The 24,729-nt window shown below is 42.8% G+C and overlaps 2 protein-coding genes across 8 annotated transcripts in view; one reads left to right on the top strand and one right to left on the bottom strand.

Moving 5' to 3' along the window:
* Positions 1-24,234, bottom strand: part of SLC27A2 (solute carrier family 27 member 2) — a 53,694-nt gene extending 29,460 nt beyond the window's left edge. Inside the window, exons 1-4 of one of the 2 annotated variants that reach the window (XM_054449992.2) lie at positions 23,757-24,234; positions 8,986-9,195; positions 4,008-4,166; positions 1,299-1,423 (exon numbers count right to left, since the gene is read on the bottom strand). In XM_054449992.2, coding sequence (XP_054305967.1) covers positions 1,299-1,423; positions 4,008-4,166; positions 8,986-9,195; positions 23,757-24,234 — 972 coding nt within the window. The remainder of the gene's footprint in view (positions 1-1,298; positions 1,424-4,007; positions 4,167-8,985; positions 9,196-23,756) is intronic. The other variant, XM_054449994.2, reaches the window with a different exon arrangement.
* Positions 24,048-24,729, top strand: part of ATP8B4 (ATPase phospholipid transporting 8B4 (putative)) — a 337,888-nt gene continuing 337,206 nt past the window's right edge. For all 6 annotated transcript variants that reach the window (XR_010123815.1, XM_063652222.1, XM_063652224.1 and 3 more), the window contains exon 1: positions 24,048-24,401. The gene's annotated coding sequence lies outside the window, so the exon portion shown is untranslated. The remainder of the gene's footprint in view (positions 24,402-24,729) is intronic.

The following is a 24,729-nucleotide window of genomic DNA, read 5'->3' as shown; positions in this document are numbered from 1 at the left end:
AATCACATAAACCTTTACTATGTCAGGAGTGACAGGTGCCATGAAATGCAGTGACAAGCTGGACAGTGAGGGGCAGATGATATGTTTGATTATTAGCAAGAGAGGCCTCTCTTCTAATGAGGTAACATCTGGGCAGAGACTGAGTAAAGTGAGGTGAGAGAGACCTGGGGGAAGAGCATCCGACACTTCTTTCTGCGTCACACAGCAGCTGGTATGTAAGGTGAGTACAACAGGTGCTTATCAATAGCAATTTATCAACTTAGTGACCCTCTGAGTTTAAACTGACTGAATAAAGGAACTAGAATCTGGTGAAAGGGATTAGAATCTGGTGAGTTTACTGCATTGTCTAGTACAGTGGTTCTCAACTAGGGTAGCATTTGCCTGCCAAGGGACATTTGGCAGTTTCTGGAGACATTTTGATGATCACGACCTGGGGAGGTGGGGAGGTTACTACTGGCGTCTCGTGGGCAAAGTCCAAAGGGTGCTAAACACTCTACAATGCACAGAATAAGTCTGCGCGGCAAAGAATTAAAAGCCCAAAATGTCAGCAGTGCCACCATTGATAAATCCTATCTGATACCAGATCTCTGATGAGAGTTGAGGGACTGGGCAGGAGGAGCTCTTGAAAACAACCCCATCGAGAGCTGAACATCTGCAAACAGGGCAGATCCAAGGCCGTTGGAGATGCCCTGGGGCATCTGTTCCCAGCTTGATGACAGACTTGGCTGGCTGGTTTCAAAGTCACACAGGGATTTATTTATTAAACAACATTAAGTAAAAGTTTCCTGTATGCCTTTGGTATAACAGAAAACAAGCAGACAAGATGTGGTTCCAGCCATCAAAGATATTACAGCCAAGGAAGGACGGGAGACATGAACACAAACTCCTGCAACATGACGAGGGCCACGGAGGGTAGAAATAAAATGACGTAGGGGAGAAGAGTAATGACTTTTGTTGGAGTGACCCAAATAGGTTTAATGTATGAGGTATCATTTGAACTGGGCTTTGACAGTGGCTTTTAGTAAGCAAGGGGGAAATGCAGGATATGCTAGGTGGGGGGTAAGATGTGAAAACAAGTAAAAAGGCAGTAAATAATAATCATCATAGTAATAATATTAACTCCCACCTACTAGGTCCCCTCTATATGGTAGGTATAGTGCCAAGTACTTTATCATGATAATTGTATCCTAAACTCAAAACTGATATAAGCAAATCAGTTGAAGCCTAGCACAACCCAAAGTGACTTGAATTTCCATCTTACCCATTTCAAAATGATAGTAAAATGGAGGGAGTGTTACCTGTGGTGAGTTGCATAAATACCGAAGCAGTTCACCGATATACTGAATGACAGTGACGTTGTATTTTCTGCAGTCATCCCAAAACTGGCTGGCTGAAAATTTAGTCCGCAAGGCAAGAGTAGCACCTACAGAGAAAGCATAGAAAGTGTCAAGAAAGAAATGGTGGAAAAAATTCTCCCAATTATGTTTAATTTGTCAACTTTGAAAGGTAGAAATTTAAAAATAAATTATATTTGCAAACAAGTATTGAGTACCTTATATTCAAATGCAAAAAATTAGTAAGACATGGTTTTGTTCGATAGGGGCTTCCAATCTATGGAGGAGAAGACTCATACAAAGATCATTTTAATAAAAGTTAGCTTGCAGTAAGAGATTCAAATGAGGTCCTAAGAGGGAGGGAGGGGAGAGGGAGAGAGATTTCATGTAATATATATATATTATATTATATATATACTAAATATATATATAAATAGAGTGAGACTCTGTCTCAAGTGTATATATATACACACACATACATATTATATATATACACACATACATATATATTATATACACATACACGTATTTTATATATACATATATTTGAGACAGAGTCTTGCTCTATTTTTTTTTTCTTTTTTTTGAGACAGAGTCTTGCTCTGTCACCCAGGCTGGAGTGCAGTGGTGCCATCTCGACTCACTGCAACACCCGCCCCCCAGGTTCAAGTGATTCTCCTGCCTCAGCCTCCTGAGTAGCTGGGATTACAGGCGCGTGCCACCATGCCTGGCAAATTTTTTGTATTTTTAGTAGAGAAGGGGTTTCACTGTGTTAGCCAGGATGGTCTCAATCTCCTGACCTCATGATCTGTCCCCCTTGGCCTCCCAAAGTGCTGAGATTACAGGCGTGAGCCACCGTACCTGGCCCGGGTCTCATTCTATTGCCCAGGCTGGAGTGCAGTGGTGAAATCTTGGCTCACTGCAACCTCCGCCTTGTGGGTTCTCATGCCTCAGCCTCTAAGTAGCTGGGATTACAGGTGGACACCATCATGCCTGGCTAATTTTTGTATTTTTAAAGAAGAGATGGGGTTTTGCCACGTTGACCAGACTGGTCTCAAACTCCTGACCTCAAGTGATTCACCCGCCTCAACCTCCCAAAGTGCTGGGATTACAGGCATAAGCCACTGTGCCTGGCCCATTCATGCAATATTTTAAATAACTTTGTGCATAAAACAAAGTTTGTATTAAGTACTTATGTGTAGTATTTTCCTCTTGTGGTGTCCTGGTGCTCAAAAAGTTTCAGATTTTGGAGGATTTTGGATTTTAAATTTTTGGATTGTGTGTGTGTGTGTGTGTGTGTGTGTGTATTTGAGCTGCTATAACAAAATAGTACAGATGGGTGGCTTAAACAACATTTATCTCTCGCAGTTCTGGAGGCTGGGAAGTCCTGATCAAGGTGTTGGCAGATCGGGTGTCTGGTGAGGGCATTTCTCCTGGTTTGGGGATGGTCATCATCTCCCTGTGTCGTTACATGGAAGAGAACGGAGTCAGGAAAGAAGCTGTCTTCTGTCTCTTCTGATAAGGGCACTACCTTTCATGAAGGCACTACTCTCATGACCCAATTACTTCCCAAAGGCCCTACCTGCTAATACCGTCATATTGGGGGTTAGGATTTCAACATACACATTTTTGGGGGACACAAATATCCATCCATAACATGCATGCATATACACACATGCATATATGTGTGTGTATATACATATGTGTATATATTTTTATATATACATATATGATTATTTAAAATGAAATGCCACATGAGAGAAAAAGTTGTTTTTTAGCTCAGTCAGAAAGTTACATATAGCTTCCTGGAAGAGGTGGCTATTGAACTTTGCGGTAACGTATACAAGTGACATGAATCCTCCTGGAAGGAGAGAGGATGGCAACTCCAATTTGAATAGTAAAGTCTGAGAAGGAAAGAGAAGAGATGGCAAGCCAAGTCAAGTATTCTGATGGAGTTGCCATCTTCTCTCCTTCTAGTAGAGCTGAAAAGCTATGGAAATGGGAGATTACAGAAGAGTGCACACAACTGAAGAAGTTTAAAGCTGGTGGAGATTAACATGCAAGTTTCTAAAGATGGAAATGACATGACATAGAATCTAAGACTCAAGTGTCATAACCTAGATAAATTTTTTTTTTTTTTAAAGTCGAGGTCTCACTCTGTCACCCAGGCTGGAGTGCAGTGGTGCAATCACGGCTCACTGCAATCTTGAATTCTTGGACTCAAGCAATTCTTCTACTTCAGCCTCCTGGGTAGCTGGGACTACAAACTTGAGCTACCATGCCTGGCTAATTTTTTTTTTTTGTAGAGATGAGGTTTGCTATGTTGCCCAGGCTGGTCTTGAACTCCTGGCCTCAAGCAATCCTCCTGCCTTGGCCTCCCAAAGTGCTGGGAATACAGGTGTGAGCCATTGCACCCAGCCCTAAAATATTTTAAAGGAGTTTGTCTCTTGATATACTGAACAATTATAGCATTATATTATTAGATAAGCAGGCATGAAAAAACAGATTATTTTAGATGCTTGCTTGTAATATGTGATTCAAATAGCCTTATTGTTAATGCAAAATTGAAGACTGTTCCTAGCAGACAGCAATGTAGCCAAATTTTGTATTACTGTTCCTTGTGAGAAAATGTATATGTGCACTCGCCTCCAACACTTTGTAGAAAAAGCTTACCAGCCACAATACATCCATGAATGCCAATCAATAGTGCAGCACTGTGGTAAAAGGGCAGAGTGATATAGATGACATCATCTGCCTTCAATCCGCTTACGAAAGTGAGGCCAGTTCCATACCATATGCGCTGATGAGTGATCATGGCTGCTTTTGGAAGACCTTTGCAAATATACAAGAGAAGGCATGAGTTAACCAAGATTGGGCATTTACAGTGTAGGAGAGAGATCTGGCTTAGGAAGATTCATCATCCTGTGTTTTGAGAATTGCACTGGGAAGGGCCATGACCAGTTAGACCAGGAGTTGACAAATTTTTTCTATAAAGGACCAGAAAGTAAATGTTTTAGGCTTTGTGGGTCATACAATCTCTGTTGCAACAACTGAACTCTGCTATTGTAGTCAAAAGCAGCCATACACATACATAAATGGAGTGTGGCTGTGTTCCAATAAAACTTTATTTACAAAAACAGGTGGGAGGCTGTATTTGGCCCACAAGCCATAGATTGCTAACTCCTGAGTTAGATGGTTATGACAGTAATAATCTGAAGAGAAACAGAAACAGAGGAATGACTGTCCACTGAATTTCTGCTCTGTGGCTACCACTTTGCAAGACATTTTAAAAATCCATAACAAGTTTATGTATGACATAAACAGAATTATATTCTCTAATCCACAGATGTGAAGGCTGAGAGTCAGAGAGATTTCTTATATACTAGAGTTATTTTATACAAACAAAGCAAATATGAACATTTGCTTATATGTTCTTGCCTTTTCCATTAAAAAATATGCACACTTGGCCGGGCGCGGTGGCTCACGCCTGTAATCCCAGCACTTTGGGAGGCTGAGGTGGGCGGATCACAAGGTCGGGAGATCGAGACCATCCTGGCTAACATTGTGAAACCCCGTCTCTACTAAAAATACAAAAAATTAGCCGGGCGTGGTGGTGGGCGCCTGTAGTCCTAGCTACTCAGGAGGCTGAGGCAGGAGAATGGCATGAACCTGTGAGGCAAAGGTTGCAGTGAGCTGAGATAGCGCCACTGCACTCCAGCCTGAGTGACAGAGCGAGACTCCATCTCAAAAAAAAGAGAAATATGCACACTCTTTTGCATGTTTTTTGTCTCTGCTGCTTAACAATGTTTATTGGAGATTTGTTCATGTTTGTACATAGAGATTTCCCTTATTTATTCATTTATTTATTCTCTTTCTCAGCTCCTTCAAGTCCTTTTATAAGTGTATTAAAATTTATTTATACTATTCACTGTTACAAATGATGCTGCAGTAAAGAAGCTCGTCCAAATGGCAATTCACACTATGAATGACACCATATCTTTTGGATAAATTCACTGAAGTGAGATTGTTGTGTCAAAAGATAAAAGTTGGCCAGTTCTGTAATCCCAGCACTTTGGGAGGCTGAGGCAGGAGGATCGCTTGAGCCCAGGAGTTCAGCACCAGTCTGGGCAACATAGTGAGACCCCTCCTCTACAAAAAGTAAAACAAATTAGCTGGGCGTGGCGGCATGCACCTGTAGTCCTAGCTACTTGGGTGGGAGGATCGCTTGAGCCCATGAGGTTGAGGCTACAGTGAGCCCTGATCCTGCCACTGTACTCCAGCCTGGGTAACAGAATGAGTCTCTGTCTCAAAAAAAAGTCTTTGTAATGTTGATAGATAACTTCCACATTGCCAGTTATAAGGGCTGTCCCCATTCATTCTCCTATCAGCAATACATGAGTGTGCCTGTTTCCTCCTAGACTTGTCAATGTGTGCTCTTAAATGTTGGGGCCTTTGTCAGTCTGAAAGGTGAGAAACGGTATCTCAGTGTAGTTTTAGTACATTAGACTAAATGTGCTTGCATTTTCTTAACCATAATTTATATCTGTTTTTTGTAAGATTTTCTTCTGTAAGTGTATGCTTATATTGTTTCTCATGGAAGAACAGTTCAATTGGGGAGGGCATAAAGTCACTGGGAAGGGGACTAAGAGTTTAATATCTGAGTGGTTAAGCAGACTTCGTGAAGAGGAAGACAGATCTCTGTTGACTCAGATTCTTCAATACTTGATGGTACCTTCACCAGATATTGCCCAAATAGCAGCAACTTGTTACAAGGCAGACAAATATGGCTAGCAACCTACCATTATTGTAAACACAATTCAAAATTCATTTTCTTTGACAACGGGCCAGCTTTTTGTTTTATGTATTATTATTATTATTTTTGAGATAGGCTTTCACTCTGTTGCCAGGCTGGAGTGTAGTGGTGTTCAAGGCTCATCACAGCCTCAGGTCAAGTGATCCTCCTGTCTCAGCCCCCCAAGTATCTGGGACCACAGGTGTGCACCACCATGCCTGGCTATTTATTTATATTTTTTTGTAGAGACAAGGTCTTTCTTTACTGCCCAGACTGATCTTGAACTCTTGGCTTCAAGTGAGCCTCCCATCTTGGCCCCAAAGTGCTGAGATTGTAGATATGAGCCATCGTGCCTGGCCTCTGAATTTTTTTAAAAAGAAATGCTCATCTTTGTTGCCTTGAAGTACTTTCAGAACTTTCCTAAATTAAGGTTTTGTATTAATGAAGAAATGAGAATATCTGGTAACTATTATATAATTTTGTGCTAATGACTTCCTTTGAGGAACGGGAACATTTATTCTCCAACTGTTTAAACGAATTCTTTTAATTAATGTTTACAAGAGTAACTTAGCAATTTTTTTTTCTACAGACAGCGTCTTGCTCTGTCACTCAGCATGGGGTGTAGTGGCACGTCACTGTAGCCTCAGACTCCTGGGCTCAAGTGATCCTCCCACCTCAGTCTCCCAAGTAGCTAGGACTACAAGGTGTACCACTATGCCAGCTAATTTTTTAATGTTTTTGTAAAGATGTGGTCTCGCTATGTTGCCCAGCCTGGTCTCAAACTCCTGGGCTCAAGTGATCCTCCTGCCTTGGCCTCCCAAAGTTCTGAGATTGTAGATGTGAGCCACTGTGCTTGGCCTAGCAAATATTTGATTCAGAGAAAATGAAAAAAGTAAAATAAACACCCATCTAATTGTCTTCCAATTAAATATAAATTCTGACTTATGAGATTAAATCAGAGGATGCTCATTCTCTTTTTTCTCCCTAAAAGGGGTTTTCTTTTTTTTTCTTTTTCTTTTTTTTTTTTAAGACAGAGTCTCGCTCTGTCGCCCAGGCTGGAGTGCAGTGGTGCAATCTCGGCTCACTACAAGCTCTGCCTCCCTGGTTCATGACATTCTCTTGCCTCAGCCTCCCGAGTAGCTGGGACTACAGGTGCCCGCTACCACACCTGGCTAATTTTTTGTACTTTTAGTAGAGATGGGGTTTCACCGTATTAGCCAGGATGGTCTTGATCTCCTGACCTCGTGATCTGCCTGCCTCGGCCTCCCAATAAAAGGGGTTTTCTATTTGACTGTGAAAACATGCATTATAACAAAGTTTCATACTTGTTTACACAGTACTAAGACTAGAATTCCTCCTCACTAACCAAGGGCTCAATCCTTTCCCAAATAAACATTTACAATTTAATTTTACCATTCTATTAAGAAATGATGATAAAAGTCCCATATCTTAAGGGAGTGTCTGTATGCAGCAGAAGCAATTGGTTAATTGTGCCATCTCACCTTTCTGTTGGCCTGGCAATAAAAATAATAAAAAAAAGATAGACATTATGTTTTGGGCACCAGCTTTAATATGTCATTCCTGGCTTCCTCTCATTTACTTAAATACTTAGCAAAAGTGACTGTATGATGTGAAGTCAACAATCAGGTTAAACTCAGGTCCAGGAACTGTGAACTCAGGTGGGTGCTGAGGGCCTGTCGAGGTGAAGGAGACAGTTCCTGTCAGCTGCAGCTGAGATAAAAGGCTCAAGGAAATTTTAGCCTGGTCTATTGATTATTTAACAAGGAGAAGACCTGTATTATCTGCTTAAATTAAATTAAAATTTTAATCAAGAGAGGTAAAAGACTCATGGATTCCATTTTCCAGTAATAATAATAATAATTGGCATGCTGGGGCTGGCTTCCTGTCCTTCTTTTAAATATATCCCTCGGGCTTCATATTATTACACTTTGGTCTTCCTGGCCTGTAGTAGGCAGACACTAAATATCTATCACATGAATAAACAAGAAGGTACTGGGGTAGAGCTGTCAATTGTATGAGCTGTGGAATCAGCCTGCAAGGTGAATCCTGACAGTTCTAATGCTTACCTTGGGAAGTTCTTAACTTCTCTAAGCATCATTTTCTGAATCTCTAAAATGGAAGTAAAACTAGTACCCATGTCAAGAGTGGGGGCAGAATCTTATCAACGAGTGTTGTAAAGCTCCTAGAAGAATGCCTAGTACAAACTACCCTTAATATTGCTTCTTTCATATAGCAGTGTTCCCATAACATTGTTAATTGTCAGTGTTTCTTCTTAGTGGCTCATAATGGTGCAGCTTACAGTTGAAGGCATCCTAGATTTGATGAAATACAGTATTTTAGGCCTTATGCTACAGCCGCCCCACATCCATAGCACCAAACAGCTCCAAATCAGTGTTGCACGGGAAGATAATGGTTAAAACATTTATATAAATAGAACCCCCTCATTGTTCACTGGTCTTCTCCTGTGTTCCATTTATAATCAATTATACAGTCTATATGGACTCTGGATGTAATATAATCAAAATACAACAAGCATGAAAAAAAATTCCAACTACCCATTCAGTGCCAAATCTCATTCATCATCATAACTACTTCTGTAGTTCTTGGTTAACCTCTTTATCTGTTCTATACCAACTGGGGGAAAATATGCATAGCTTGGAGAAACCCAAATGGGATCACATGCTATGAAATAAGATCAGTTCCCACAGGCAAATAACTAAATCTCCTGAAGTATTAGTTACCCAATATGTTTTGCCAAAGAAAGAGATTTGAAAACCTGTGCCAACATTTAACTCCTTCAGATCCTTTTTTTTTGGAGAATCCCCCCTTTATTTTTACCTGTGGTTCCAGAAGTATAAATGTATAAGGCAGGAGTGGAAAAAGTGACTTCAGACCTCCATGACTCTGGGATAGGTTCGGTTGATACTTCATCTACTTTGTCCAGGAAAGAGTCAATCCCATCTGTGTTAGAAGTTCTGCTCACGTAATAGATGGACACATCATCTTTTTTAAGGCTTGGCAGTATCTCTTCGACGGCTGCTTGTAGTTCTTAATAAGAAAAAAATCAAAACAAACTGAATCAGTCTATTAAAGTTCTATTAGTGCTTCAATAAGCATCATAATTTTATTTTCAGCATAATTTTTTGCTTAAATGTGTGGGCATGACAAATGATGCTTATCGTTATGCATTTTATATTATTATTATTATTTTAATGGAGATGGGGTCTATGTTGACCAGGCTGGTCTTGAACTCCTGGCCTCAAGCAATTCTCCCATCTTGGCCTCCCAAAGCGTGGGGGTTACAGGCGTGAGCCACTGCACCCAGCCCTATTATGCATTTTAAACATGAAATTTACTACGTTTGAAAAAAAAATCACAAGATTCCAATATTTGAGGGAAGGTTGGGTTTTGATGGTTTCACAAGCATAGCAGATGGTTGGCTGAAATCTGTACTTCTTGTGGCAAGTGCAAACCAATGGACATATGGGCAAAACCCAAGAAATATCAGTGTATAACTGATATATATCTAAATATACTCCAGAAATAAATTTGGCTATTCCTAATATGTGCCACACAGGACTAAAGATGAAAAAAAGAGAAAATTTTAAGGAAGGAGAACAGAAATGAAAAGAAGGGAACCATGCTAATTAACAAAGATGATAGAAGCTAACTTTATGTAACAATTTTTTCTTATGCATCAGTAACAAGTAATTTCCTAGGAAGGTTAAACTGATCTGAGAAATAAGCTCTAAATTTCAAAAGCCCATTTTCTAATCTGAGGGAAAAAAAAGGCGTGATTAATTTAGAGCAGTGTTTCCCAACCTGTGGGTCATAATTACAGTAGTGGATTGTTAAAATCATTTAAACTGAGCGATATTTAAAAAAATGAAAAATACTTAAAAGAAGGAAATAGAAATTTTGAAGCACATCTTAACATAGTAAAAGGTAACAGTTCTACTGACAGTTCTGCTTATCTTGAGAAGTTCTTAACCTCTCTAAGCATCATTTTCTGAATCTCTAAAATGGAATAAAAATAGTACTCATCTCAAGAGTGGTAGCAGAATCTTATCAATAAATGTTATAAAGCTCCTTGAAAAATGCCTAGTACACACTACCCTTAATATTGCTTCTTCCAGATAGCAGTATTCCTATAACACTGTTTTAGGAACTATTCCTAATAGATGAACAGGGCTGTTCATTTTTAAAAGTTTTGTTTCAGTTAGGTGGGTGTGTGGGTACTGGGTCACGCACAAAAGTATTTCTTACTGGGTAAGGTCAAAAATGTTAAAGGCACTGATTTAATATGCAAACCACATTTCATGCTTGCTACTTGGATTTTGTGCCTTTAAGCTGTAAAGTGAGACTGCTTTTAAGCCTACTTGTCTTGAATTGTGATAACGGAAGTGAATATATATATACATATATATATATATATATATATTTTTTTTTTTTTTTTTTTGAGACAGAGTCTCGGGTGTCGCCCAGGCTGGAGTGCAGTGGCGCGATCTTGGCTCACTACAACCTCCGCCTGCCGGGTTCACGCCATTCTCCTGCCTCAGCCTCTCGGTAGCTGGGACTACAGGCGCCCGCCACCACGCCCAGTTAATTTTTTATATTTTTAGTAGAGACGGGGTTTCACAGTGTTAGCCAGGATTGTCTCAATCTCCTGACCTCGTGATCCGCCCGCCTTGGCCTCCCAAAGTGCTGGGTAGGAAGGTGACTAAATGTCCCAGGGAATTACCTTGGGGAGGCTACACCTAATTCATCTGATATGCTTTGTTTTTCAGATGTTTGTGTATGAAACCTCCATGAAGACAAGAAATATCACCAGGATAGATGCATTTAAATTTTAAAAAATATTTTAATCAAAAGACTCATGAACCTGGTAACAATAAATCAAATAGTACAAAAGGGTTTATAATGAAAATAAACAAGTCCTTACCCAGGCCTTCCTCACAACTGAAGCTAATGCCTAGGGGAAATCATTGTCAATTTTTTATTTATTTTATTTATTTATTTTGAGATGGAGTCTCGCTTTGTCACCCAGGCTGGAGTGCAGTGGCGCGATCTCAGCTCACTGCAAGCTCCGCCTCCTGGGTTCACGCCATTCTCCTGCCTCAGCCTCCCGAGTAGCTGGGACTACAGGCACCTGCCACCACACCCGGCTAATTTTTTTTTTTTTTTGTATTTTTAGTAGAGATGGGGTTTCACTGTGTTAGCCACGATGGTCTTGATCTCCTGACCTTGTGATCCCCCCGCCTCTGCCTCCCAAAGTGCTGGGATTACAAGCAGCAGCCACAGCGCCCGGCCCACCATTGTCAATTTTTAAAAAGCTGTTTCTTCTAGCAATTACCTCTCCATCACCAAAAAATATGCATTTCCTGCTAGTTCTTGGCCTATCAATTTTGATCCCTACTTCCATTTCACCCTGTTCATTTCTGACAGTTATTATCTTCCCTTTACATTGTCTAGGGTAATAGCATTTACATTTATTCTGATACCATTATTCTGTCTTCCTAGCTTTATGGATTTGCTCTAGAAGCTGAAAACCAATAATCAGAATCAACATAATTGTGACTATGAAAATATTCACCACATAGCCAAGTAAAGTGCTATAATTGTACTTTCTTGAACAGTTCTTTTTTTTTCTTTTGCCCCAAGAATCTTTATTCCCCTCCTTTACATTTTAAAAAAAATTTTGTCTGGTTGCTCTCTAATCCTTCAGCACTCCAGAAAGTTACCAGAAATATGACTGTTGTAGAAACGGGGGTGGTAGCATCCACTTCTGTGCCACTGCCTTGGCTCACGTCCTCATTATTTCCTACCTAGATTATTGCTATAGTCTCCTGACCAACGTCCCGCCCTTGAGTCTCTTCCTGCTCCTAATTTATCAGCTTCACTCTCATCCAACTTCTTGTTGCCACCCTGTTTAAGATCCTTCAGGGCTGTTCATCCCTTGTGATAGAATCCACTCTCCTTATTCGGGAGGACCGGAGGTCCCTCCCGGTCCCACTCCTGCTTGCTTTCTGTGTCATCTCCTACTCTCTACCTCTTGTCCTCTTTCCTCTAACCACACTGATCGATGGAAAATCCCTGAAGGTACCCATATGCTCACGTCTCATTACTTTTGCCCAGGTTGTTTCATGGTCTCTCAGCCCCTGGTCACCTGGAAAACTCCTGCTTATCCTTCAAGACTCAGTGTAGGTAGCACTTCTTTTCTGTTACCTTCCCACCCTCTGCAAAGTTAGCTGCTCCTTTCTACAGCTCCCATAGGAGCCCGTATTTACAATTATCAGGGCACTTATACACAGTATGATAGGGTTCAATTTTTTAATTTTTCTTTTGAGACAGGGTCCTGCTCTGTCTCCCAGGCTGGAGTGCAGTGGTGTGATCATGGCTTACTGCAGCGTCAACCTCCTGGGCTCAAGTGATTTTCCCATTTCAGCCTCTCAAGTAACCGGGACTACAGGAGTACCATGCCCAGCTAACTTTTTGTAGAGACGACGTCCCGCTACGTTGGCCAGGCTGATCTGAAACTTCTGAGCTCAAGTGATCCTCCCACCTCAGCCTTTCAAAGTGCTGGGATTACAGGTGTGAGCCACCATGCATGGCGGATGTGGTTTAATTCATTTCCTCCTCTATTAGACAGGGAGATCTTTGAAATTAAGATAATAATCAAATCATCTTTGCACCCCCAGAACTACTAGATAAGTGCTCAATAAATGTTTATAATTGAAAAAAATTTGCACAAGATATGATGTTCGTGTGGAAGAGACAGAGGAATAAGCTAAAGCTGCTTAAAGGATTCAGATCTGGCAGTTGATAAACCTTTAATGAAACATAATGTAAGATGAAATAATTTCTGAGATACAAGTATGCCTTGCTTACAAGCAAGGGCCCACAGAGGCAAATTTTAAAACAACAACTCCTACTGCTAAAGAATTGTGAAATCTCCTTTCTTTCCTCCTGTCATGAGACTCAGGGTCCATAGTCAAACAATCCGTTCATAAGTTACCTGGATCCATTCTCATTCCCTCCCCCCCAACATTTATTCAACATCTATTTAAAGAGTGTTCCCTGTGTGCCAGGCAGGTCTCTACATGCTGGATATGACAGTGAGCAAAACACTCTCCCTGTTTTCATAGAGCCCAGGTCTAATAGAGGAGAAACAAACAAACAAAAATCAAAATAAATTGCCACAGCTGTCACAACAGGGGAAGGAGAAGGTATTTGGGGAGCAGGTGGTGGTGGGAAGCAGAAAGACGACCTAGAAGAAGTGCCCTGTAAACTGAGACCTGAAAGATGAGCAGACGGTGGAGATGAAGATCAGCTGGGACTGACTAAGCCTGAGTCTGGGCAGTGGAACGGCTTATGCAAAGGCCCAGAGCCAACGCCGCCTGGGGCCCGAGTAACTAAAAGAGGTTAAAGCTGACTGGAGTGTAGAGTGGGAGGGGAATAAGGTTGGGAGAAGAGGCTGGAGACTTAGAGCGCAGGTCCCTGAGGGCCTGGCTTAAGCCAGGCAAGTGAACTGGAGGGGTACCGAGCGGAGGTAGGGAGACCAGCTGTTAGATGAAGCTTGTCTACACTGTGTAGGCAGCAGTGGGTAGAGAGAAGTGAATGTATTTAAGAGATATATGGTAGGCAGAATAGATAGGACTTAGTAATAGTCTTTTTTTTCTCATTTTTCACCTCCAAGTGATCATCTTAATGAGGGGAAAATAGTAGGTCAAAAGGGACTTTAAGTTTTTCTGTACTTCTTCTTTTTTTTTTTTTTTTTTTAAGAAAAATGTACTCACAGCTAGCCTGGGCAACATGGCAAAACACCTCTGCAAAAAAATACACACACAAAAAAATATTAGCCAGATGTGGTGGGGCACACCTGTAGTCGCAGCTACTCTGGAGGCTGAGGTGGGAGGATCACCTGAGCCTGGGAGGTTAAGGCTGCAGTGAGCCATGATTATGCCACTGCACTCCAGCCTGGGCAAAGAGTGAGACCCTGTCTCAAAAAAAAAAATTAAAAAAAAAGAAAAATGTACTCAGGTATTAGTATGAAAAATTAATAATAATAAAAGGAAACGTAATTAAGCTGGTGCCATGCTTGATCACAGTCCAAGCAACTTCACATCATGTGTACTTCATTCGTGTTCCCAGCTGGCCCTCTGCAGGCATATAGTTTGTGATTCCTGACCTTTTATGCAAGTCATCTAATCTGAAGGGAGGGCCATTGCCCCTGCCCTACACCATTTCCTTCCATCTCCTCTAGGCTGTTGGTGTAGATTTGTTATTTGGGCAGACTTGAGTTTCCAGTGGCCTGCCAACCATATCTGGACACACTGTGGAAGCCTTTCTTCCCTTAAAGATGTAGAAAGAAAAAATTAAATTTGAAAGGAAATTCTGGATGTGAATCTACCTGTCAACTATCTAGTTGATATTTAATGTCTTTTCTTTATTTTCTTGAGTCTTTTGTAGATATGTTTGGGCCCACATATTTTCTTTCTTTCTTTTTTTTTTTGAGATGGAGTCTCACTCTGTCACCCAGGCTGGAGTACAATGGCGCGATCTTAACTCACTGCAATCTCTGCCTCCCGGGTTCAAGTGACTCTCCTGCCTCAGCCTCCTGAGTAGCTGGGATTACAGGCGCCTGTCACCACGCCCGGCTAATGTTTGTATTTTTAGTAGAGATGGGGTTTCACCAGTTTGGCCAGGCTGGTCTTGAACTCCCAACCTCAAGTGATACGCCCACCTTGGCCTCCCAAAGTGTTGGGATTACAGGCGTGAGCCACTGCCTGGTTGGCCTACATATTTTCTAATGTAAGCATAAAATATCTATCTACCTATCTTTTATAATTCTTATTGTAAAGTCTGCTTATCTATCAACCAGAACATATAAGCTCCTATAATTCTATTTTTCAAGGTTGGGTTCTCTGAGACTCTGAGATGTGCATGCAGGAGTGCTCTTGGGAATGGGACCTGTGAGGCTGCAAGGGAAGCAGACTGGATAGAGGGAGACATTGAACTGTAATGCAGTCACAACAGAAGCCTCCCTCAGCAGATCCTCTAATCCTAAGGTGACTCTGGACCTGGGATGCCCTTCAGAGTTGTCCCAAATTAAGGGAGGTAGGCTGTGCCTTCACACCTGCCCATTGACCAGTCCAGTGGACTCAGGCTGGGGTGGTGGTGCTTAACCTTGGGCAAAGTGTCTCTTTTCAACCAAGGACAAGTCCTGCGAAAGGTCTCAGCTGAGAGCTCCCAGCAGCTGAAGAGTGAGTCTGTCAGTCCTAAAGCGGGGATCTGGGTGGCACATCACAGCATGCACCCACCTCTCTCTTTACTAATAACAAACATTTAAAATTTTCATTTGCATAGAACTGTTGGTATAGTTTTACATAGATCACTTCACATAATTTTCATAACAACCCTGTGATATAGACACCAGTAATCTTATTTCTACAAATGAGAAGAGGCTCACCAAGTCAGTGTATGGAGGGTCACATGCAAAATGAAAAGAATCATTCTGGGCTTCTGAGAGTCCCACCTCCTTGTATGAGCCATTCAGATTAAGTTCTAGCAAAGTGCCTTATTTCTTGGAAGAGGCTGGCTGCTTGGCCTTCTACTCAATGCTTGTTCAATCATGTGGATCTGCATTTAATGAGTAACATGGATGATCTTTTCTTGAAGAGCAAAACCTCAAGCTTTATTAAAAGTTTGAGTATGAGAAACAGTAGTCACAGAAAGTTGCCTGAAGGGTGTAGAACAGCTCCATCAGTCAGTTCTTCATCAGTCTAGTTTTAAGTTGTAGACTGAAATAAACCCACAGAGAAAGAGCACACACTTGGGTGTTGAAAAATCAAGTGATTACAACACTACTCCCCCATCCCCTTAAAGTCTGTTCAAAGAAAATTTTTAAAAATTAAGGTAGCATATTAAGTCTGCCCCTGCCTTTTTTTTTAAGGAAAAAGGAAGAATTTTCTGAATAAACAAGCCCATTGCTAGAAGGCAGAGAGATTGGGTAGGTGGTGGGTTGAATCAATCTTCATTACTAAGGTGTCAGGTGCTCAGGCTAAACCTGCAGCTTTCCAATAGGAAAACATTCAGTCTAGTAGCTTGTTCTGCTACTAGACTGCCTCAGTGAATGAGTAACTGACTGGATTAAACAAAACACCCCAGAAATATTTACCAAGAAGGTAAGGTCCAAAAGGAAGGTAGTGAAAGGAAATGTACTCTGATCATGAAATGGTTGGTTGATGAGCAAGTCAAGCTTGAAGGTTTATCTCTTTTCTTCATTCAGAAAAGCAACTGAAACACAAACTGGTGCTATTAATAATAGTCCTTGAAGACAATCTAAAAATAGTTCCTAAAATGCCATTTGTAACTGTAATTTTGCACCTCAATCATTGGCAGTTTGGAATAACGGTATTTTGTACAGCAAGATGATGCATATTATAATACTATATATGTAGAGAGAGACATTCATGTGCTCCTCCTTCTTCCCCACACAAAACAAATCGCCTGGAGGTCATAAAAATGTTTAAGTTCACCAGGAGTAAGCAAACGTTTAACAAGGAAATGTATACTCATTTTACATTTATGTAATTAAGTAGTAATCTCCTTGATGTTAAATTTTATTTCTCCAAGTTAAAGTTCTTGCTTATATGAACTCTTGCTTTCTAAATAGCCCTGGAATCAAAGGTAATTCCTTATCATGAGTTACCAGGTCACACAAGGCCTTACATAATTGTTAGCATTTGATATCTGTAAGCAACCATGTCATCTTTCTACCAACGATCTACTTCCCTTTTCTCAGAGGCTGTGGGAAGGTCGTTTTCAAATACTAGCACCTATTATATAGAATAATCTGAACTCTATCCTCTTTCAGATTCAATAACATTAACACCTGATTCAGAGTTTGTTTTTACCTCTTCATTCCCCGTTTCTGAAGAAAATAAAGTGCATTCCCATATATGCCGGCAAAGTGCTAGTTTTGTTCTTGGATGGAGATGTACAATCACCTCCTTTGCAAACTTTAGTTAAGAGCAGGGAAAGAAGAAAAATTTTAGAGAATATCTTTAAGCTATCTTTCCTTGGGCTACTAGGCTGGGAATCCCAGCCCTTGGATATATTAATCATTTGGTGTCTGGGTTTCTGTCCTTGTACAGGGTCCTCCACTATCCTACTCACAGGTCCTTTCCAGCCCATCCTGTGCTCACCACCTGCTTACTTGCTGCACTGAGACCCAAGGAGAGCACTGCTGTCCTACCGTGTACTGCCAGAGGGCTGGACAGAGTCATTAATTAGGAGGTAAGTAAGCCTGTGGTAGGGTAAGGCCGGGCCCGGGAGAGATTGAGTTTAAATGGATTTTTTCACATCTGATTTTGTTACATCATTTTTCAGGCCCTCATGCCCAACCCAGTGGTCCTTAAGCTTCAGGAAAGAAAGCCTGTCACAATCAACCAGAAAAATGGAACCCATTAATTCAACAGACATTATCTATTATGTATGTATGTATGTTTGTATGCATCCATCTATCTATCTATCTATCTATCTATCTAGACAGTCTCACTCTGTCACCCCGGCTGGAGTGCAGTGGTGTGATCTTGGCTCACTGCAACCTCCACCTCCCAGGTTCAAGTGATTCTTGTGTCTCAGCCTCTGGAGTAGCTGGGATTACAGGTGCCCGCCACCATGCCCGACTAATTTTTGTATTTTTAATAGAGACAGGGTTTCGCCATGTTGGCCAGGCTGGTCTCCAACTCCTGACCTCAGGTGATCTGCCCATCTTGGCCTCCCCAAGTGTTAGGATTACAGACATGAGCCACCATGCCCTGCCCAACAGACATTTATTGACTGCCTGCCTACTATGTGCTAGACATTACTAGGGAATTATTGAAAGATATATGAGAGAATTCTAAGCCTTTGAGACAAAGTGCATTGAAGCAACTCATTTAAGTTACTCCTTGGGCAGCCCAAAGAGGTGAGAAGAGTGTAGATTAGATTATTTCTGTGCCTTGATTCTGGACTAAAGTTGGCATTAGAAAATTAAATATTTCCTTCTGTGGAAGTGAGGCCACTGCTGTTGGCCATTCTTTGGACTCTCTGAGTCCCTATTTTTTCCATTTCCTCAGTCCCTTCAGGAAACAGCTTAAAAAAATGACTATTTTTAAGTCCAGCCTGCCATTGTTCTTACATCGCAATATCCTTTAATGAAGCATCTCACTGTTTTAAGCACCTGATCAGAATTGTCTCTGGTGCTCCTTTTGCCTGGAATGCCCCCTCCCCCACTGCATTTGTTCAGCTCAATAGTCAGTGCCCCCAAAAAGCCTTCTCTTGACCTCTGCTTGTTTTCCTATAGCACTTATAGCTCTCCCAGCACACTGAGCACATTCTACTGGGTATCACAATCATTTGCGCATGCGGTTTAGTTCTTTCACTGGACTGTAAGATCCTTGAACTAATTCATCTTCTTAGTTCTCCATCCCATCATGGCACAGAGAAAACTAGCTTGTAGCTTGTTGGGACTCTCTCTCCTTTGTTTTTTTTTTTTGGTGGCCTCTCCTCCCTCTAAATGTTTCTTGCTTTGAAAATCAAATTGTTGTACCATCAGTTTTTCTCAATCTAATCTCAAAAGTTTGGATGACAAGGGTTATCCTTGGTTGGAACACTTGTTTTGTAATGAAGTTCTTCAGTCTTAGAGCTTTTAATGATGCAATATTTTTGAAAGCTATTGTAAGCATTTTTCCTTTATCACATTGTTTGAAGGTGGTCAAATTTTGTTTTCTGCAACCTTGCAAAACCAGGTCAAAGGTAATCTGGAACATTTTATAACTTACCTGGGACTCAGTTTTGCAACAGAGAGTATCTTTAACTGTTACTAAAGCCTTTCATAAGAGTAGTGCCTACACTGTGGGAGCCTCGCATGGCTGTGTTGAGTTAGGCAGTGTATACCCTGCCAGTGAGCTGATGAAGGGACCCTCAGGAGACCTGGGTTATCTACCCAGTGGAAGAGCTAGTTTATTGATGATCTTGATGCTAGGATAAATGGAAACAGAACAAATGTACTATTTCAGGCCTCTTTTGTAGGTTTTTATAAAATATCTCATATTGTGTGAAATAAAATATGTTTTACTGTTTTACCCATATTCTGTATTTGGAAAGTTGTGTGAAAAACTACCGGCCCAGCCATGTGGCTTTTATTAGTTACAACATTGATACAGGTTCTTATCCTTGGAGACAATTTTCCCATGTGATTACCTAGATCATACCCTGCCCTGGAGAACGATCCTGAAATGTACAATAGAGAGAAAGTCATATTCTCTGGGAAACAGTGCTGCTGCTTGATTCAGGGAAGTGTTTGTGAGTCTTGACTTTCCGTAACTATAGTAAAATTGGAAGGAGTAATTGAGTACTGAAATTCCTGATAGTGGTTGAGTCCTGTTAAGTTTTATAAAGAAACCCCCAAATTCATAACAACTGGATCAATTCTCATGATAAATGCCTCTGTGCTGGTCCTTTACATATACTGCAGAAATTTGACAGATGGAGCTCAAGAGCTCTTACTAGCCCACAAGCCCTGGGCTGAAACTCAAAGTATGGAATCAAACTCACATTTATGTATCATGTTCAAGATGGTGTGATAGAATAAACAGTGCCACGTAAGTGAGAAAAAAAAATTTGGGTGCTATCTCTACCTTTCTGTTCCTAACTATCCACTTGACCATGGGCAATTCATATCATCCCTCTAGGCCTTTGTTTATACAGCTATAAGACAATGAGAAGGCCAGTAGCAGTGGCTCACGCCTCTAATCCCAGCACTTTGGGAAGACGAGGTGGGTGGATCACGAGGTCAAGAGATCGAGACCATCCTGGCCAACATGGTGAAACCCCATCTCTACTAAAAATACAAAAATTAGCTGGGCATGGTGGCGGGCATCTGTAGTCCCAGCTACCTGAGGGGCTGAGGTAGGAGAATGACTTGAACCTGGGAGGCAGAGGTTGCCGTGAGTCGAGATCGCGCTACGGCACCTCCAGCCTGGGCAACAGAGCGAGACTCTGTCTCAAAAACAAACAAACAAACAAACAACAACAATGAAAAACAATGGGAAACTAGACTGTTTCTCAAAGCCTAGTCCTCAGACCATTTGTTTCGAAATCACCTGGGGTTGGGGGTGGGGTTTCTTATAAAAATACACATTCCTGGGCCCCAACATACTCTTACTGAATCAGCATTTTTGGGGATGATCTCAGAAATTTTTTGTTTTGACACAGGGTTTCACTCTATCACCCGGGCCAGAGTGTAGTGGCACAATCACAGCTCAGTGCAGCCTCAACCTCCCGGGCTCAAGCAATCCTTTCACCTCAGCCTCCCCAGTAACTGGGACCACAGGTGCTCACCATCATGCCCAGTTAATTTTTGTATTTTTTTTTTTGTAGAGACGGGGTTTCATCATGTTGCCCAGGCTAATCTTGAACTTCTGGGCTCAAGCGATCCTCCCTCCTCCACTTCCCAAAGTGCTAGGATTACAGGAGTGAGCCATAGCGTCCAGCCTCAGAATGTTTTTAAAAGTAAGCTTCCGGCCGGGTGCGGTGGCTCACGCCTGTAATCCCAGCACTTTGGGAGGCCGAGGCGGGCAGATCACAAGGTCGGGAGATAGAGACCATCCTGGCTAACACGGTGAAACCCCGTTTCTACTAAAAATACAAAAAATTAGTCGGGCGTGCTGGCGGGTACCTGTAGTCCCAGCTATTGGGGAGGCTGAGGCAGAAGAATGGCGTGAACCAGGGAGGCGGAGTTTGCAGTGAGCCGAGATGGCTCCACTGCAGTCCCGCCTGGGCGAAAGAGCGAGACTCCGTCTCAAAAAAAAAAAAAAAAAAACAAAAAGTAAGCTTCCCAGGTGATTCTTAGGCTTATTAAAGTTTCTTCTTTAAACTTTTTTTTAAAAGTATAACACATTCATTAAACTTACAGGATTATAGGGTTAGAATATCTCTAAGGTCCCTTCCAACACCAAAGAATTCTAAGAATCAGTCCATTCAACATATTTTCCCATGGGCATGTTTAGTAAACAAGCAACTCTGTGACAGACTGTAATTTTGCTACATGTGCAAAGGTATCTCAGTGATTTGGAAAAACTGACTTTATTTTCAAATATGTGGCCTCCCTCAGAGGTCAGTTGACTGTCCAGAGAGTGCCTTAGGTCCACTGTAAAGTCTGGTTCACGTTTGATTTTAATATAGAAATTTCCATATATTCTCTATGTAAACACATAGCTCTATGGCAGAGAACTGTTGCCTGGGTGGGAAGAGGGTATCTGGTTGTAATTCTGACTTTATTGCAGAACCAAACTGTATTATGGTCATTTAATCCTGAACTTCTTTGTCAACGAAACTCCAAACCCTGTGACCACCCTCTCAGGGGGCCTGGGATACTAAAGTGATAAACAGAATTTAAATGCTTCCTGAAGTGGAACAAAGATCACTGTGTTAATAATTTCCCTCCAAGTAAGTTGGTAAAGTAATAGGCTTAGGAGAGTCTTCTAGTTACAAAGTAGTGAAGTTATCGCTTTTCTCAGGCAGCTAGAAATTAATGGGAATTTTCTTGAAAGGACCATCTCTTCCAAATAATTTAGCCACCTTTAAACTTGTCTTTCTTTTTTTTATTCTTTTTTTTGAGATGGAGTCTCACTCTGTCCCCCAGGCTGGAGTGCAGTGGCATGATCTCGGCTCACTGCAACCTCTGCCTCCTGAGTTCAGGTGATTCTCCTGTCTCAGCCTCCCAGGTAGTTTGGATTACAGGCACGTGCCACCATGCCCAGCTAATTTTTTTTTTTTTAGTAGAGACGGGGTTTTTGCTACGTTGGCCAGGCTAGTCTTGAACTCCTAACCTCAAGTGATCCACCTGCCTCGGCCTCCCAAAGTGCTGGGATTACAGGTTTGAGCCACTGCTCCCAGCCTAAAATTTGGCTTTCTGCTTTTAAACTTTTATACAAAGCCTATATTTTTTGGATTATTCATTTCATGCCACATGAAGCAGGTGTGTAAGATTCCTGGTTTCTCACAAGTGAATTAACCTTTCATCTTTCTGTAACCCGCTTAGCTTGCCTCAGTTTCCCCAGCTATGAAATGAAGGAATAGAGCAAGTGGACACTTCATCCCTTCCAGCACACTTAACACTTTACATCCATGCAGATGAAAACAATAAGATGTAGGAAAGAGGCTGGGTGTGGTGGCTCACACCTGTAATCCCAGCACTTTGAGATTACAAAGGCCAAGGTGGGTGGATCGCTTGATCTCAGGAGTTTGAGACCAGCCTGGGCAACATGGTGAAACCCTGTTTCTACCAAAAATAACAAAAAATTAGCTGGGCATGGTGGTGCATGCCTGTGGTCCCAGCTACTTGAGAGGCTGAGCTGGGAGGATTGCTTGAGCCTGGGAGGCAGAGGTTACAGTGAACTGAAATAGCGCCACTGCACTCCAGCCTGGGCAACAGAACGAGACTGTCAAAAAAAAAAAAAAAAAAAAAAAAAAAGATGTAGGAAAGAGCATGGCTTTGAAGTTGGATAGAGCTAGGTTGGAATTTTAAGCCTCAGTTTTCTCAACTGTATAATGGTGGTGGTGGTGGTGGGGATAGTGATATGTTATCTCCCGGGGTAATAAAAGCATCTACTATAGGGCTTAACACAGAAATGCATTCTAGAAAGCTGAGGCTCCTCAGCTCCCTAGACCCCTACCCTGTCACCCAGGTCTTTCAGCCCACACCTGGGTAGGCCTCTTCTTACTGATTGAGAGAAGGAACCCTTGGTCCTTATTCAAGTGCAGAGACAAGCTCTCTGGGAGGGGAAAGCCATCAGCCCTGTGAGTAACAGGTTCTCTGTCACTTCCTGAACTTGTCATCACTTAAGTTACTATTTCAAGTCTGGCTGAAATGTGGCAAGAGCTAACCACAGAACTGAAAGGCTCACTATTGTGATAGATGCAGTGGGGGCTCACAAGGGCCCTGTAGCAGATCCCCAATATCTTCTCTCTGGGGATCAGGTGGGGTCACCTTTGTTCTGCAGGGAGGGGACAGGGATGCTAACAGCAGTTGAGAGCTGGAAGCAACATTGAAGGCTGCCTCATTAGAGAGGAGCAAACCAAGGGACAGAGAGAAGTGACTTTCCCATGATCACACAGCCAGTCAAGCAGCAGAGGTGAGAAGAGCCCCTCTGGATCCACTAGAGTTCGCAGTCAAGACCCTCTGCATTTTAATGCAGATGTTATAAGTATTGATTAAGAGCTTGGAATTTGGAGATAGATGGCTGGGCATGAGGCTTCACCTCTCAGGACCTCAGTGGTCTCATCTATAAAAGTCCTATAACAAATCCTACCCATTGTGAGGATTAAAAACCACACTGCCTGTAGAGTGCTTAACACAGAACCTAGCACATAATCAGCTTCCACAACAGGTGGTCCTAAATGATCATTATTTGCGATTCAGGGAAACACTGCCAACCTTTTTCTATACCTACAGTTCCGAACTGAACCTCCCTCTGCGAACCCCTTATGCCACGCTGTGGCTCGTCAGTCAAGGCGCCGAGAAGCCCTGGTGCCAGAGCAGGGCGATCCTCGGGGCTCACCTGGCGACGCCAGCAGCACCTTCGCCCCGCAGCACTGGAAGCAGTGCAGCAGGGACTTCGCGCGGATGTTGTAATTGAGGCACGCCATGGCACAGCCCAGCTTCACCAGCCCCAGCCACAGCCACACGTAGGCCGGCTCGTTACCCATAAAGAGCGCCACGCAGTCTCCCTGGCGCAGGCCGAGGTGGTCGTGCAGCGCCCGGGCCACCTGATTGCTGCGCCGGTCCACCTGCGCGTAGGTGAGAGTCTCGTCGCGGAAGAGCAGAAAAGGCTTGTGTGGAGTCTGGCGCGCTTTCTCCAGGAACGCCCGCAAGATGGTGCGCGCCGGCTGCCGCTTCCCGTAGCTGCGCACCCTCCGGCCCACGGCGGCCACCTTCAAGAAGTAGCCTATGTCCTGGAAGAAGTAGGGGCAGCAGAGGTTCACCAGGAGCGGCAGGAACAGCAGCCCCGCCAGAACTGTGTAGATGGCGGAAAGCATGACCGCTGCGGGGCCCTCTGTCCCAGCGAGGGCAGAGGGTTCACCCCGGGCTTGCAGCGCGGCGACTGGGCTGGCTCCGGGCGGACTGGCGGGCTGCGCCGGGGCGCACGCGGCGGGACGCCGGGCTAGCGTGAGATGAAGGGGAAGACAGAGCTCCTCCGCTGCAGGTACCGCCGCGGGCTCCGGAGCAGGTGTAGTCGTATGCGCGTTGCCGGGGGTTCCGGGCGGGACTGGCCGGCTGAGCCCGCCCCCTTGTGGGGGGCAGCCACCTGCTCTCCCGGCCCTCCCACGCGGTCCTCCCCGGGCTGGGCAGGCTGCCCTGCGGCTCCCAGCTCGAGTCTGGAGGTCTGGGGTCAAGTCTGGACCCCCTCGCCTTGTGACCGAAGTACTTTACCTCTAGGAGCCACGGTTTCTTTAAATGGTGATAAGACGCGCTTAGCGGACGTTGAGAATATTAAAGGAGATAATGCAGGCGTGGGGCTATTATTTGTTACC

The sequence above is a fragment of the Pongo pygmaeus genome, chromosome 16 (genome assembly GCF_028885625.2).
Source record: "Pongo pygmaeus isolate AG05252 chromosome 16, NHGRI_mPonPyg2-v2.0_pri, whole genome shotgun sequence".
Lineage (NCBI taxonomy): Eukaryota > Metazoa > Chordata > Mammalia > Primates > Hominidae > Pongo > Pongo pygmaeus.
The sequence above is the reverse complement of the archived record's forward strand: the minus strand, read 5'-3'. Positions and strand labels throughout refer to the sequence as shown.